The 16,120-nt window shown below is 39.8% G+C and overlaps 3 protein-coding genes across 5 annotated transcripts in view; 1 reads left to right on the top strand and 2 right to left on the bottom strand.

The window, feature by feature from the left end:
- chn2 (chimerin 2) overlaps nucleotides 1–2,242 on the bottom strand; it is a 47,944-nt gene extending 45,702 nt beyond the window's left edge. The window contains exon 1 of one of the 2 annotated variants that reach the window (XM_016680677.1): nucleotides 1,688–2,242. In XM_016680677.1, the coding sequence (XP_016536163.1) occupies nucleotides 1,688–1,736 (49 nt within the window). In that variant the 5' untranslated portion in view covers nucleotides 1,737–2,242. The remainder of the gene's footprint in view (nucleotides 1–1,687) is intronic. The other variant, XM_016680676.1, reaches the window with a different exon arrangement.
- Nucleotides 2,243–3,727: 1,485 nt separating this feature from the next.
- cpvl (carboxypeptidase vitellogenic like) lies at nucleotides 3,728–8,290 on the top strand. Its single transcript, XM_007569978.2, has 13 exons — nucleotides 3,728–3,872; nucleotides 4,044–4,225; nucleotides 4,323–4,444; nucleotides 5,809–5,923; nucleotides 6,018–6,076; nucleotides 6,180–6,259; nucleotides 6,353–6,419; nucleotides 6,770–6,892; nucleotides 7,036–7,167; nucleotides 7,261–7,359; nucleotides 7,457–7,630; nucleotides 7,743–7,925; nucleotides 8,007–8,290. The coding sequence occupies exons 1-13, from the start codon at nucleotides 3,868–3,870 to the stop codon at nucleotides 8,103–8,105; spliced, it is 1,440 nt and encodes a 479-aa protein (XP_007570040.1). The 5' UTR covers nucleotides 3,728–3,867; the 3' UTR covers nucleotides 8,106–8,290.
- Nucleotides 8,291–8,972: 682 nt separating this feature from the next.
- The window catches only part of creb5b (cAMP responsive element binding protein 5b), a 45,732-nt gene continuing 38,584 nt past the window's right edge, over nucleotides 8,973–16,120 (bottom strand). For both annotated transcript variants that reach the window (XM_016680685.1, XM_007569976.2), the window contains exons 9-11: nucleotides 15,692–15,919; nucleotides 14,742–14,850; nucleotides 8,973–13,862 (exon numbers count right to left, since the gene is read on the bottom strand). In XM_016680685.1, the coding sequence (XP_016536171.1) occupies nucleotides 13,705–13,862; nucleotides 14,742–14,850; nucleotides 15,692–15,919 (495 nt within the window). In that variant the 3' untranslated portion in view covers nucleotides 8,973–13,704. The remainder of the gene's footprint in view (nucleotides 13,863–14,741; nucleotides 14,851–15,691; nucleotides 15,920–16,120) is intronic.

The raw sequence follows: 16,120 nt of genomic DNA, 5'->3' as shown, positions 1-16,120 counted from the left end.
TACGCCAGAGCAACAGAAAGTAGATCATAATGAGAAAAAAGACACGTGGTTTTCAGATTTTGTGAATATAATCTGAAATGTGTGGCATGCATTTGCATTCAGACCCCTCAAGTCACTACTTTACAGAACCACATGCAAGTGTAAGTTATTTTCAGCAGACTGAACATTTTTCGCTTATTCTTCTCAACAAAATTGATCAAGCTTTGTCAAATTAGACAGAGAGCGTCTGTTAACATCAATTTTCATGTCTTAAAATCTCAGTTGTATTTAGTTATGCACTTTGACTAAGCCATTCAAACAAATGAATGTATTGTGATCTAAACCTGGGGTCTCCAAGTCCAATCCTCAAGAGACACTGTCCTGCAATATTTAAATGCATCACTGCATCAACACAACTGAATGAAATGACTGAATTACCTCTCCAGCACACCATCAAGTTTGGCAAAGGTTTTGTAATAAGCCATTTATTTGATTCAGGTGTGTTGAAGCAGGGGTGCATCTAAAAGCTGCAGGACAGCAGCTCTGGAGGAATGGAGTTGGAGACTACAGATAAACCATTCTGTTGTAGATCAGGCTGCATGTTTAGGGCTGTTGTCCTGCTGGAGGACGAACCTCCAAACCCTGTCACACCGACCTCCACCACTATGTTTTACCATGGAGACGGTGCATTCAGGAGGAAAATTAATGATTATCCTTTAACTTCACGATTAAGTGTTACTTTGTGTTGCCCTGCTGAATTAAACCCCAATAAAAATACAATAAGGGCTACAAAATAAAGGGATAATTACATTCACAAGATACTCTTAATATGACTTTTTATAACTGCTGAGGCATTGTCAGACACACACATTGGCTTTGGTTAAACTTCTTCATCACTTGGTGGCGGGAGAAAAGGGTTTGTGTACTTTATAAAAAAAAACACATTTCATCAACTCAAATATGTGGATGGTGGTTTTAGACAAGGTTTGTTTAAACAGCTGCTAATTCAACATTCACATTCTGCAAAAATAAAAAGAAAAGCATATATATATATATATATAATCATGTACATATAGCCGAAGTTCACAACATTGTATTCCCAGTAAAAAATAAAATAAAAATAAAAGATTTAACTGGAACTGTGCTGCACTCACTCAGGCATGGCATATTAGAATTTCTCACAGTGTCAGAAAACATCTCAGCATGGTGCTGTGTTTGGGGGAGAAAAAGTAGCACACTTTATACACATGCCAAAAACAATCCTCAAAGCCAACCAAGTGGAAAGTCAATATAGGATTTATGGAGACGGTTGGCAATCCAACGATATCCACAGCCAGTCACAATGAATGCATTTCACAACCTTAGAATAAAGCCAAACTGAGACTTCCTTTCCCTGTAACATTTCCACCGCTGCATGCTGCTACTGCTGACAGCAAAGCTTTCCCGTGATTATTTAGAAGACTCTGGTATAGATGCTTAACAGTTAAGAAGATGACACATCTATGACTTATGTGCTATTGGTAAACGTCTACAGCTTAATAACACAGGCAAAAGTTGAATGTGAGTCTGATAAAAGCAGAAATGTGAAGAATTTGAATAAAAATGATTAAACACCTTGTTTGAAATCGTAGTAGTAATTGTTACTACAGTTGTTATGATTATTGTCATTATCTTACATTTAAAAATTGTGGGACGTGTGGACCCTTACCAGAGGAAACCGATGAACCTGAGAGGCTTGAGTTACTGGATGCTGCCATCCCAACCAGTTTGGCGACTCGGTCACTCCCAGTTGGCCAAGGTGGGCTCACAGCAGCTCGTCCCCGGCGGTGCCTCCATGCCACTTCAATGTGCTGCACCTTTCTGACGGCTTGACTATTTCATGCTTCCTTTAAATCTCGAGCCCACCACCAGTCCGTCCATCTGTCGGAATCTGCTGATTTTTTTTCCCCCCGGCGCGGCGCGGCGCGGTGTGGGGGCAGCCGCATAAATATACAGAACACAACGCGCTCCGTGGATCAGCCTCACGGAAGCGCCTCCTCACACTAAGCAGAAATGCCGGAGATTTCCTCCATGCACCGATCAGCTCTGGTTTCCATGTGCCACTTTAAGGGCTGTGATAAACACTCCGCAGCGTAGAGACGCGCCTTCTTAAAGCGAAAGTTTGGAGCGTTGTCAATGAAAAGAACAGAGGAGAAAACCGAGTTTTTTGTTTCTTTTTTATATATATATATCTGTAGAATCCCAGACTTGGTTTTGTTTGGTTTGTTTGTTTGTTTGTTTTTAAAACTGCTGCTTATAAAATCAGGGAACAATCCGACTGGTTAAACCACATGACACCAGCTGAGGCGTGATTTTTCATCTGAAACCCTGAAACCATGTTGTCTCTTGTTACGATGGAGGAGCGGAATGGACGTCTGGGTGTTGGCGCCATCTGGTGGTCATTTCGCTATGTACAAGATTTTAGCTACAACCTACAGAGATTTTTTTTTAAATGAATAATTTAATATATTCTCAACTAAATGTAAAATTCTTAAATGTAATTTTGAAGTCGTTTTATACAGCTATTTTAATAACATCCAAATAATTCAGAGTTTTTTTTGTTTTTGTTTTTTTTGCTCCAGTGCAACATGAGGTGATTCCATCTCCCCCTTTTTAAATTAATTTTTGCTTTTTTGGGAGTCATCCAAACTAAGTGAAAATATATTTGCTCTCATGGTTAAATCATGATCATTTTTATTGTTGAGTTTCACCAGCCATTCAGCTTAGTTGTCCTTATGGAAGGAGATCCTCAACCCTTTTAGAGGCTCCCATCTTTTCCATCCTCTGCAGACATCCATCCATCTTCCCATCAACTTTCAGCAGCTTTCCAGTCCCTTATTATTTTTTTTAAAGCATTCCTAGAACATGACACTGCCTCTAGTGTTTAGAGTGTTGTGTTGTGTTGGTTTTCAGTCACTAAGAAGGGATATTTATAACCCACAACTGATTTAAACCACTCCATAACCTCTCCTTGATCTGTCTGCTGTGTGACTTCTTGGTGATGCTTTTGGCTGTTTGGTTGTGCCCATTAAACCCCCTAAGCCTTCGCAGAACAGATGGAGTAATACTTTAAGTAGTTTAAATTACACAAATGAACTCTGTAGAGATCTCTACTGATTTCAGAAGGGAATGTGTTACATATGTCATTTATTAAGGGGTGTAGAAATTCATGTTACAGATTTCAGAATTTTATTTGAAAACATCTTAAATACATTGCATCATTTTATTCTTTCATTTCCCAGTTATGCACTCCTTTGTTGTGATCTGCCACATAATCCAAGTAAAATACACTTTAGTTCAAATGACAAAAAGTGGTTATGAAAAAGTAAAAAAAAAAAAACAAAACAAAAAAAACAATGGAAACTTTTGCTAGGTATCGTTGATAATTCAGCAAATAAAAAGAGGAGAAAAAATAGATCTACTAAATTAAGTAGGTTTTGTCACATCAGTGCTTAATTTAAAATATGTTCTCAGAAGTAATCAACTTCTTATATTCCACTTTCCAGAAGCCATAAATTAGTGTGTTCAGTGAATTCTGAATTCACGGTGATTATTATTTTAGCTAGCCAACATAAAAGCAGCCAGATATATTTTTTCAGTCAGAGTCAGAGCAATGTCGTTTACTCTTTAAAGAAGACGCATCATACCGGCCAATGTCCCTGCGAGACATCGTTCAGGGCTCAATCTAGCAACTGCAGGTAGAACAGAAACCACGTGGTCATCGCTCACGTGACCTATGACTTGGTCATGTGACTAACGCTCACAGTGAAAGACATTTTAATCGCTCGGGTAATACATTCCTTTAATTGAAGCTGAAATTTGCCTCGTTTCCTTAGAGACGGCGGGATAATGAGGTGAGTGGTGACCAGCTAACTCTCCTTTAGCCTGCAGCAGGATGTGTCACGGTTCCTGTGCGGTGGGACTGTGGTGAAATCTGACTCGGTGCGGGGTTTGAGGCTCACACGGAAAGAGGATCATATGACACTGATATGAAGTCTCAAATGAAACCTGTACCTGTTTTCCAGGATGCTGAGAGAAACTCTGGCTCTCCTGTTCCTCTGGGCCTGCCTGGGCCCTGCAGCCGCCGCACGGAGCTGCTCGTCGTTTTTCTGCAGGAAATCTCTCAGAGTCAGCGGTCTGAACGGAGTGGACCCCGGGGCTCCTCTGTTTGTCACTCCCTATCTGGAGAAGGGCGCCATAGATGAAGGTAAGAGCAAGTTCTTGCATTATATAAACATATAATAAATAAACACGACATTCTGCGACGTTAACTTTATTTTTGCACTGCTACGCCTTGTTAACAGCCAGGAAACTGAGTATGGTTGGAAAATTGCCTGGGGCGAATGTCAAGAGTTACTCTGGATACTTCACAGTCAACAAGAACTACAACAGCAACCTCTTTTTCTGGTTCTTCCCTGCACAAATGGTGAGCTCAGAGTATTTATCTACAGCATGACACTCACTCATCCTGTTATGCTCAACGGTTTCAAAAAGTACCATGTGTTTTGTTGTTGTTGTTGTTGAGGAACTAAAATATTCTCCACACTCTTCACCTGTAAGCTTTCAGTCAACAGTGATTTGTCAGGAATCCCTTCCATGACAGTTATCACTGCGAGACAAATCGAGACCATTTTGAAAGCTCACAGTGGTTTGTCTGCTGCATCTAGTAATCAGTAACTTTGAGTTTTGATCAAAAACTTGACCAGTGCACCAAGAGTCACATGCCGACTCCTGACAGGCAATAAAAGCCAAACTTCTTCAGTTTGCAGTTTCAGCTCTACTTTATGTTACGAGACATGTAATCGAGTGTGGTCAGACATTTGCACTCGCATGAGGACTCTGGTATTTTAAATGTTGGTGAAAATACATGTCCGTTACAATTGGAAAACTTGAAGGAGAACAAAATCACTTTAAGAAGCTCAAATATATTTGAGTAAAATATCTATTTTTACTGGTTCAAGTTTCCTTTTCCTAACTTGAGGTGTGAGTTAGTCAACCCAGGAACCATCTGGTTGAGTTTCAGTGTTATCTTCCACTTTATGTGTTTAGTGAGAGTCATTAACTGCATGTGATCCCTTTACTCTATTCTGACATCCAATTATTACTGAACAGATCTTCAGCAAATGTAAATAAATAAGAAATGTTTGAATTTATTACACAGGCTCAAAACGAATCATAAAAACTCAAATGTAAACGCAGATCCTGATATTTAGTTAAAATCCCCTGAGCAGGTTTGAACTTTATATCGTCGCTTAATAATAACCATGATGCTCCAGCAGATTTCAGCTCATGGCGAAGTAGACACTTGGGGATTCAGTGGTTGTTTCTGGTCAATGTGGCAAATTTTCTTTGATTTGAGGCTGACTGTTTGTGTCAGATGTCTAGTTATTGGTCAAATGTCTCTACATAGAAAAATTACGCTATAAATTTAGACATTCTCTACCAATTCTTCTTTTTTTTTTTAGATGCAGCTAAAATAATGCAAGTTGCTTGTTTGAATTATAAAATCCAAAGAAAAATAAAGTTGAAAAATAGTTAAAAGGTCTGAGATTCATGGCAATGAGGAATGCATAGAAACTTCAGACCTTATTAATTCCACATATTTCCATGCAAAATTACTAACAAAAATACTTTATGTTAATCACACTGTAAGAATCAGACAAATATAATCTACAACTCTACCAGAATGCAACAAAAAGAAGTTCAACCTTTTGCTTCTACTCTTTAAAGTTCACCTCACCACTAGGTGGAGCTGATTTATTAATTTGACCTGGGATCCCTGATTTCCAGGCACAGCAGGACAACGCCCCGGTGCTGCTCTGGCTGCAAGGTGGACCCGGTGGCACCTCCATGTTTGGTCTCTTTGTGGAACACGGACCTTACTTGGTGTACAAGAACATGACTGGTAATAAATGGTTTGCCAGAGACGAGCAGCAGATGTGGTAATGTTCTGTTTGACACAGTTTTTCGTTAGTCTCAGTCTTTCTCTGTCTTTGCAGTTGGTTTAAGGGATTACTCATGGACGAGCAGATACTCAGTTTTGTACATTGACAATCCGGTATTTATTTTCCTTTACTTAAAAAAAAAAATAATAGAACGAATACATGATTGAAACATATCTTTAACTATAATGTATTTATATATATATATATATATTTTAGGTTGGAACAGGTTTCAGCTTTACTGATGATGACAGAGGCTTTGCTCAGAACCAAGACGATGTCGGCAGAGATCTGTACAGGTCTGCTTTCCTGCTCAGCTATCGATTCTCATTTCTTTGAGGTTTTTGTGCTTTATTTGCGTCTAACTTATCACTTTCTCTTCCTTTTAAAAGTGCTTTAACACAGTTCTTCCAACTCTTTCCTGAGTATCAGCCCAATGAGTTTTATGCAACTGGGGAGGTAAGTTTTGCCTTTCAATTTTTTCACATTAAAACCCTTGAATTGGCTCCATTCGGCAAATATCTATAATTCCATATTGCAATTACCACTGCACAGTTCCAGTAGGCTGTAAATGCACTCATGATTTTCAAACTGGAATATAGATTCAAATATACAGAGAACGTGAATATTTGTGCCTTACCAAGTTGCAGAAAACTTCTGGTGTATTTCTAACTGGCTGTTTAAACACTTATTTGTTGTTGCTGCCTAAACTGGGTTGGATGAAGCTAGCATAGTATAGATACATAAGCGCCTCAGACTCTGATGTCGGATGTGGTCTTCACTTCGTATCTTTGTTTTTATCTCTGCAGTCATATGCAGGAAAATATGTTCCTGCCGTTTCCTATTACATCCACAAGAACAACCCCACCGCAAAGGTGAAGATCAACTTTAAGGGCATGGCTATCGGTGACGGACTCTGTGATCCAGAACTGGTTGGTATCGTGCAAACGTTTAAAATCTGTGACGTCCCTTCAAATGTGGCGTGCTCCGTTTTATTTCCCCATAGCTACAAATTCCAGATGTTACTGGCGTTGTATGTTCGCTCTCAACTCTCTGTTCGGTCTCTCCCCGTCAGATGCTGGGTGGTTATGGAGAGTTCCTGTATCAGACGGGAATGATAGACAAACTCCAGAAACAGTACGTGGACAAGCAGACGGACCTCGGCGTGGAACTCATCCAGCAGCAGAAATGGGTGGAGGCTTTTAAGGTAGAACCCAGGATACTTTATGTTGGTCGTCTTTGATTTGGATTGACTATTAATCACCCCATGATGGTAAACCGTTTCCTTTTCTAACTTTAGGTTTTTGACTCTTTGCTGAATGGAGACGTGGATCCGTATCCGTCGTTTTTCCAAAATGCTACAGGCTGCACCAACTATTTTAACTACATGACATGCCAGGTAGTCTGAAATCAGAGCTGCTTGAAAAGTTTTTAAAAACGTTTCAGTGCGTTCACACATCACTGCATTCTCCATGTTTGTTTTTTGTTTTCCACAGGAACCTGAAGACCAGGAGTACTTCTCCCAGTTTGTGACGCTGCCTGATGTGCGGAAAGCCATCCACGTGGGTAACCTGACCTTCCACGACGGCTCCGAGGTGGAGAAGCACCTCCTGCAGGATGTCATGAAGAGCATCAAACCATGGTTGGGGATTCTGATGGACAACTACAGGGTAATGCACAACAGAAATTTCATTCAAAAGAATCTTTCAATTTCTCAAATTAAATTTTTAATAAAAAAAAAAATAAAAAAATCAACAAAAAACAAATGTGGCACATGTACAGGTCCTAATCTACAGCGGTCAGCTGGATGTGATTGTAGCAGCTCCTCTGACCGAGAGGTTTCTGCCGACTGTCAACTGGAGCGGAGCCGCCGAGTATAAAGCTGCTCCAAGGTTCCACTGGAAGCTCCAGCCCGACGACACCGAGGTGGCAGGTTACGTCAGACAAGTCGGAGAGTTTTTCCAGGTGAGCAGATGTGGAGGACAGACGCCCCAAATGCTACATGCAGATGAGCCGACATTTGAATAATCCTCTCAACCTGTCCAGGTCATCATCAGAGGAGGAGGACACATCCTGCCTTACGACCAGCCGGCGAGGTCCTTTGATATGATCGACAGGTTCTTGTCAACGCAGGGCTGGGCGTGAAATGGTGTCGATATGGGCTTATAGGACGCACTGATAGTGGAGTGTTGATTTTAAAGACCTTTGATTGTCACAACAAATGTAAATGAACTGTTTCTGTATATAGTTTTGCAAAAGGTTTAAAATATTTTTTTTTTCTTTAAATTGATCACCACTAATGAAATTATACAATTTCTCATCGACTTGAATTCAGTTGAGAATTTTTTTTTGTTTGTTTGTTTTTTTACACAGATCAATTTGAAATGTTTTTTTTTTTTTTTTTTTTTTTTTTTAGAAACAAAGTGGCTTATTTTGTTTTCTATGTTTTGGTTTAGGATTTTACATGATCTTGCTTTAACAGTATTGGTAATTTTGAAAATGCACACAAGGGGTCGCTGTAATTCAGTGAATTGCAACTGCAGACAAATAAAAAAAAAAGAAATCTGACCACATCATGGTCAGTGATGGTGACATTTTGTGAAAACAGTTAAATCTTTGATCTGATTAATTTTAATTTGAGAGATTGTTGAATAAATCGCTACAATATGTGACATGTTTGACAGATGAATCTGCTACATCATGAATATTTTCAGCCTGCCTTGTTTTCACAATTATGTGAAAAAGCAGTAGTGATGTCTAATTTAAGACATAAAAGATTAGAAAATACATCGTTCATTGAAACAACAACTTTAACTGATAACACTGCAAGAAAAACATGTCTATAAAAGTTACAAATATCGCACCATATCTGATGAGACATTTCCTTCTAAAGGATTCTTGTAGAAAACAAACTAAAATTGTGACGTTTTTGGTGAGTCTGTGTGAATTGGTACAAATTTAGAGATGGATAGACTTTATTTTGGTTTGAAACATTCTTAACAGTTTTTTTTCCAAGAAAAATTAGTATTTGGTAATGCGCATAAGCCTACACATCCAGGTTTGACCAACTTATTTATTTTTTTACACTAACTTGTACTTTGAGGTAAAGTAAACAAACTATTTCTAAATGAAGGGTCTCAGTTCAATTTAGAGAGTAGTGTATTTTCAATACACTACTCAAAATAGAATGGATGAATGTCATCCATTATTTTCAGAATGGATGACATATTTAAGAGATTAAATTCATCCAGAGTTCTTAAAAATTAGCAACGTAGCCTTTTATTTCTTACCAACTTAAAGATCATGCAATTGGGATCTGCATTTTTATGTTTTATAAAGCTTACACTGTGCACAACAGAGATAGTTGCTAAGTCTTCCATAAGAAACAGACAAATAATTTGGACAAAACATATTTTACCCAAACTGCTTCTGCCAGTCCTTAAGAGAATAGGACTGTGGGTGGTGAGCCATATAGTCTGAGCCATTCCTTTCCAAACTTGTAGATGTTGAAGTGCAATGATAGAATAAAGTTATTAAAAATTCCTGATATTTTTGAATAAATTGCTTTGATTTGATTTATTTTATATATTTAAGAGAGTTACCCTGTGGCGAATGTGTTTTTCTAAGTGATACGTTCTTTAAAGTGTAAACGGAAGCTACCTGGAACATTTCTTGAACAAATAAGTTCAAAAATGGAAACATTTCTGCAGGGATGTTAATGTGGTTGTACAAACTGCATCTATCTGCATGAATCCGGCACTGACGTTAACTGCCACGTTATTTCATCAGGCATCTATCAAGCTGTCTAGACGGCTTAATAATTAATGAGCATTCTAAACCTTTAAAGCATCTAACTATTTAATGAGCCGTTATTTTTTTTTCAAGGACAGTTGATCATATCACCTTTAACAGGATTACTTGCGCACACACACACACACACACACACACACACCAAAAATCCATTCCCACATAAGTGACTCTGAACCACAGAAAATACTAAATCGTATGTTACAGAACAAGTGCTTTATTTTCATACCGTAATGTAACTGCAATGATATTAAATGTCTGTACAAATGCAAAATAAAACAAAGGCAACATAATTACAGACACAAAACACACAAAATGTTGTACAAAGTTATGCAGGCAAGAATGGATTCATCAGTTCATTTCATATAAACAAGTTTTTAAGCGCTGGAACGAGTCTCCAGGTTTAGGCGTACAACAAAAGGCAACGAGTGCTATGAAAACATTATGTACAAACGTACCACACATTTCATACTCCCTTCAAAAAGAAAGGTGGTGTCAATACATGTACATGATTATAGAAATTAATGATATGTACAATATTTATATATTTAAATTTCAAATAATACAGTCACAACATCATCAATATGATGTTGCACACAGATATGCACACGTTGTACTTCCATCTGACCGTTTTGTTTGCCGAAAGAGTAACAAATGTTTTTTTGTTTTTTTTCTTCTCTGTGATAAATTCAAATTCAGAGCCAAAGAGAGGAAGGTTATATACAACTTCAAAGTCTAATGATTCCAGTTAAAGTATTCTGAGGACGTTAACATTTTTTTTTTTTTTCCATGCAAAAGATTAATTCGGAATGGTTAATTCAGACATCATCTCGGTCATTAGTTTTACAAACTAAAAATAAGGCAAGCTTCCAGTCAGAGGGGTGGTACAACAAAGCCCTTTTTTTAAGAGAATTTCTCTCACTCTTCATCACTCATACTGAGCTGCACATGCAGGCTCCGACATCAAGAGACTATATAAAAAGCTACTATTCCCCAAACCCTTCAACAGCCTAGCATGAATGGGAAGAGAAACTTTTTGAAAACAACAAGAGCACAAAGTTAAACCGTGTGACATCCATACCGATACTTAAGGTCTCCTCGTGATGCAAGCCAGGCACGGCCTCTCAAAAAAAAAAAAAAGAATAAAAAAAAAAAGGCAAAACACGCTACGTTTTTCTCGCTGGTGTGTGAAGATGGGAGATCGCTGAGAATTACTCTGACCTTTTAATATGGCTATTCTACCCTCTGTCACATCAGAGGACAAAAGTGCATAGACAACTGTGATCGCTCCACCTGCCAGTGGAATGTATTTCACCCATGCTGCTGCAAAACACAGTGCAACATGGTCTGCATGCAATTCATCTGACATTTCTGGTCATTAAGGAGAGGAGATAAAGACGCGACGCGGTCAATATGGGAAGTTTTGAGGTCGGAGGGAGGGGACAGAAAAGGGCAGAAATAGAGAATTGGAAACAACTATTTAACACATCGATGTTTTTCTCAGTACATAGATTTCTAGTGAGGCTACTGCCCTGAAATGAATGCCACATGTCAGTGACAAACTAAGTAATACAATAAAAAAAAAGAAAATCAAACAAATGTGGCACAGGAAATAAGTATTGAACACTTAAAAAGTATTTAAAAAGACCAAGAAAGAGAAGAACAACCACTCAAATCTGTCAGTATTTAGAAAAAAGAAAAACCTTGCACCCTATTAGGTGATTAATAGTATTTAATTGTTGGGTTAAAAAAAAGTTTTTATTACCAAGAAATGATGCATTAAGTATCTTATGAGGAGTAAAAGCAAAGAAATCTCTCATAACCGTCACAACCTTGATTGCAGCAAAAGATGGTGGTGGTGGTTTTGGTTAAAGAGAGGCTTCCGACTGCTCCAGTGAGCACAGTTAGGGGCACAAACAGGTGTTCCTCGCAAAGTCTCTGACAGACGAGGCAAGAAAAATTGCTTGGAAGAGCCAAGGAATACTTGCAGAGTTCTTAAGAAACACCTGGAATTAGGCTCTACGCATTCACTGCACAAGACTCCACTGCTGAAGTGAAATCAATATAAACACTGGGAAATGTAGTCTGTTCAGCTTAAGAACAAAATTACACTGTTTGAGTGTCATTGTCCACACCATATTAGGGGAACAAATTAAGAATTATACTATCCCAAAAACACGACACTAACATTGAGGTTAGAAAGTAATTTAACACTGGCAGGCTTAATGCAATATAGATGAATAGAAATATGTAAAGGGACATATTTATAAATAATCTGAAGGTGAAATGAATTTAGGTTTTTAGACAAGACGTTGATCCCAAACAAACAGCCAAGGAAACTGACTTAGTTTTAGAAAAAGAAAATACAGTTGAATGGCCCAGTCAATCATCTGACTGGAATCCATTTAAAAATCTTTGGAAGATTTTTAAAGATCAGCTGCAGAAGAAATCAAGAACAGGAACAGGCATGTAGACGGACAGATCAGGATCAAATCTAACCAACTAATGAAGTCAATTTCCTTATGTCTGTTCTGAAACGGCTCAAAAAGGCTTTTCCCCCCTTTTCATATTAGATTACATACATTTTAGGAAGCATCTTCAGTACTCATTCCCTGTGACATTCCACATCATTGCACAAGATCTGGTGAGATTTAGTTTTAAGTTTCTTCATGAGTAGATACTACCTGGGCAGTTACAGACATGCAGTATGACTGTCATGAGAAAAACATAAATATGCTCAATACTTATTTACCTACAGAAAAATCTGTCTCTAATATGCATCAGACATAGACAATTAAAGTAGTAACACACTAAAACACATGTTTTTCAAAGTTGTCTAACATAAGCAAACAAAGATTAAAAAAAAAAAAAGATTCAGGCACATTGTGATAACTTGGAAAGTATACCAAGAAAGAAATGCTTAAAGGCTGTCTGTTCACCAGAGGAAAGAAATTTCCCAAGTTCTCCTGTTTTCTCACAAGCTTCTCTCTTTTTATATGCTCTAACACAGCGAACTGAACTTTGTTCTGCACAGAAGAGAAGGAACAAAAGATTACTATACAGTACTCGCATGCATTCGCACAATCAGACATAAATTTCATTTGGAATTCAAATCCAAACACTCGACACAGACAAATAAAAGTCTCCAACGATTAAAGCTTGAGTTGGTCCTGCAGAGCGTAGGAGTTGGGTCTCAACCCCTGAGCTGCCTCACCGGGATCACAGTGTTCAGTTCTGTAGCTGACACAACATCAAATGTTTTGGTCACTCTGATCGTAATGCGGGGGATACAGTAAAGGAGATCATCAACACTGCTGTTGTATTGCTTCCGTTTGTTCGCAAGGTATCGTCACTGTCATGCAGATTATAATAAAGCTCATTAAGACTTATAGTGACAGGGTGAATGCTAACAGTCATACCAGCTTTAAGTCTTTACAAAGGCGTGGCGCCAGTTTGACTCGGATTCTGTGTCAAACACACGATACCGAAGTCCACCTGTCTGTCTAGCACAGGTAATGATTTGACTTCTTATTCAGTCCGTTACGCGTACAAAACCTAAGACATGATTCTGGAGGAGATAATCGGATGCTTTTTGGCTCCTTTCTCTGGTTCCATAGCCACCTTAGTCAGCTTTGTACCATAACAAAATAGAAAAACTCCCCAAAAACTGCTGTTGGTTGATCAGCAACAACCCTTCTTTCAGCCAATTGCACAAAAAGAGCAGACAGAAAAACAAGACTGAGCAAACCACAGAGCCACTGCGCGTTAACGGGGTTGGTCTATAAAAAATATACTGTAGCTACTGTATAAAGAGCAGCCGCGCTGGTCTTTTGAGGTTTTTCTCCTAGTGGAAAAGGGGGGGGGGGGGGCAGCGTGTGCAGCTGGTAACCCTCAGAAAAGAAGAGGGGGAGCTGAAAAAAACGATACTCTCCAGTCCCTAGTGGATGGGGTTAACGTCTGTGCGGTGATTGGCCTGTCCGTGCACAGTGCCGCCCCCTACAGTCGTGGTGGAGGTGGTGATGGTGTTGTGCTGGATGACCTGCTGCTGCTGGGAGCATACTGGGGTTGGACTGCCTGCCGGACTGCTCTCTGGACCTGAGGACACAGCAGAGACATCACTAAGGATAGTTATATGTGTAGGTTTAACAACAAAAAAAACTTGCTAAATACAAAAATAAACACAAACCATTTCATAATAGTAAAGAAAGAAGCAATTTATTGGTAAAAAAAAAAAAAAAATTTATAGCTTTTAAGATACAAATATTTCTTTAGTACATGTAATATTCCAAAAGACAAAAAATAGGATAAGACAGACACCGTAAATTGAATCGGTTAAGCTGGTAAACATGCCGGTGAGTCGTAGACACATTGAAGATGACGTCTGCACACAAGCTGGACTCATCAATGAAAGCCATTCCTGCCCTGTCTGGGATGCGGCTTTCGCCTGCATAAAAGAGCCATTCAGCCACTTGGGGATGTGAGCCTTATTTTCCTCTGCTAGCACAGGGAGGCGCCTCGTCCCATTTACATGAAAACGTCACTTGAGTCCGTATCAAAGGGTGGAGCTCTGATGTCATGTGAAGCTGAGCTTGGAGCGCGATCCAAAAAGTCACAATGGTTGCGGGCATTGGTAAGATTTTTTTGCCAATTTGTAGACTGTCAGGGCTTTCTCACGATGACTCCCTGTGCAAAGTGCAGCTGTTGAATGGAAAATTTAGTCTCTCCGAAGATTTGGACGACCAACTCCCAATCCGGGCCGACTACCAGAGTGTGCAACACCCTGGTGCGAAAGAAAGAGTCCTGCGGTGAGCGTGGGACCTGGATACCAGCACATCAGAGCGAAGAGTCCTGGCAGACACCTTAGAGTTACGTCTGCCGGGCTAAGGCACATCGGGGGAGGTGCAGTTTTGGTCATATTCCAAAATGTGTGTGTGCGCATGGGGTTCGTCTGTGTTTATGTTTTGGGCTACTCACTGAGGTAACCTTGGGACTCTTTCTGCATAGTGGTGATGGGGCAGTCCTTGTGTGTGAGCAGAAGCTGCTTGAGTTGGGTCACCTCATTCTTTAGCATGGTGACTTCGTTCTGAAAAAAAAAAAGACAGTTTTTAGTAGTGGTAAACACGGAATACAATTTACTATTATTTAGAGTGCCTTGCAGAAGTGTTAATATTTATCTGACAGACCGACACAAAGTTCCTATCAGGTGGGGTGAGTTATCTATTAGCCATTAAGTCATCAAGTCTGGCCTTAATGAAAGAGTGGCAAGAAAAAGGCGATTCTTGGAAAATGGGGAACATGGAGGCGACTGCATCATGCTGTGGGGATACTTTTCATCAACCGGCACATGAAAGTCAGTGTGATGGTCAGAGTTACAACTTCAGAAGACGGATGGAGCTTATTACAAGGCAGTCCTGTGGGAAAACCTTCAGAGACTACAAAGGATTTGGAACTGGTGTGGCAGTTTTACATCCAACAGGACAACAACCCCGATCATATAACCAGAGCTATGACGGACTGGGTCAGATCAAAGCATGTTCATGTGTTTGATTGACCTTGCCATGACTTGAAAATTGCTTCTCACAGATGCTCACCATCCAAGCCGACTGAGATTCAGTTGTTTAACAAAGAAGAATGCACCCGTCTCTGTCTGCAAAGCTACGTCCACAAGACGGTTCTACGAAGTGCACATCTCCATATCACGTCACGCCTGTCAGGTCTTATTCGTGACTATATACAGTTTTCCTTTTGCTCCATGGTTGTGTTCTACTTTGTGTTGGTCTTCCGCATGAAATACCAATAGAATGAAATTAAGTTTGTGGCTATACCATGAAAAATGTCAAAAAGTTCAAAGGACGTGAATATTTTTGCAAGGCCCACGCAGCTTAGAATTACACACTGCAACATGAAGAGTTTCGTCTTTATACCTGAAGCTGCATGTTAGTCTGAGTGAGCTCTTCGGCTTTCTTCTCCAAGGACATCACCCACACTTTTCTCTTCTGCCGGCACCTCGTCGCGGCCGCTCTGTTTCGCTCTAGGAACTTTCGCCGCCGCTCGTCCGGATCCTCGTCCACTACCCGCCGGCGCCGCCCGCCGCTGGCTGGGGGAGACTGCAGTGTCTGCGTGGGCTGCATCTGCTGGGTTGCAGGTGACATCTGAAACAGACGGCGCATAGGATGATCATTACTGGGATCTCCGGGATGACACAGCGTCTGTGTCCGCGTAATGTGCAACCTCTCTGGCATCTGGAAAACAGCCCGTAAGCTGTCTGCTGTCACCACTGCGCTGGCCTCAAAGCAGCTTGTGTGTAAACATCTATACATTATCTCCCCCTTGTTTTTTAATGCCTAGCACCT

Source organism: Poecilia formosa, unplaced genomic scaffold (genome assembly GCF_000485575.1).
Source record: "Poecilia formosa unplaced genomic scaffold, Poecilia_formosa-5.1.2 Scaffold253, whole genome shotgun sequence".
Lineage (NCBI taxonomy): Eukaryota > Metazoa > Chordata > Actinopteri > Cyprinodontiformes > Poeciliidae > Poecilia > Poecilia formosa.
The sequence above is the reverse complement of the archived record's forward strand: the minus strand, read 5'-3'. Positions and strand labels throughout refer to the sequence as shown.

Bases quoted from the DNA above. Each gene is read 5' to 3' on its own strand.
- cpvl (XM_007569978.2), top strand. The intron at 6,260-6,352 runs GTCTGCTTTCCT...TCCTTTTAAAAG, and splicing joins GTCGGCAGAGATCTGTACAG to TGCTTTAACACAGTTCTTCC. The intron at 7,168-7,260 runs GTAGAACCCAGG...TTCTAACTTTAG, and splicing joins AATGGGTGGAGGCTTTTAAG to GTTTTTGACTCTTTGCTGAA.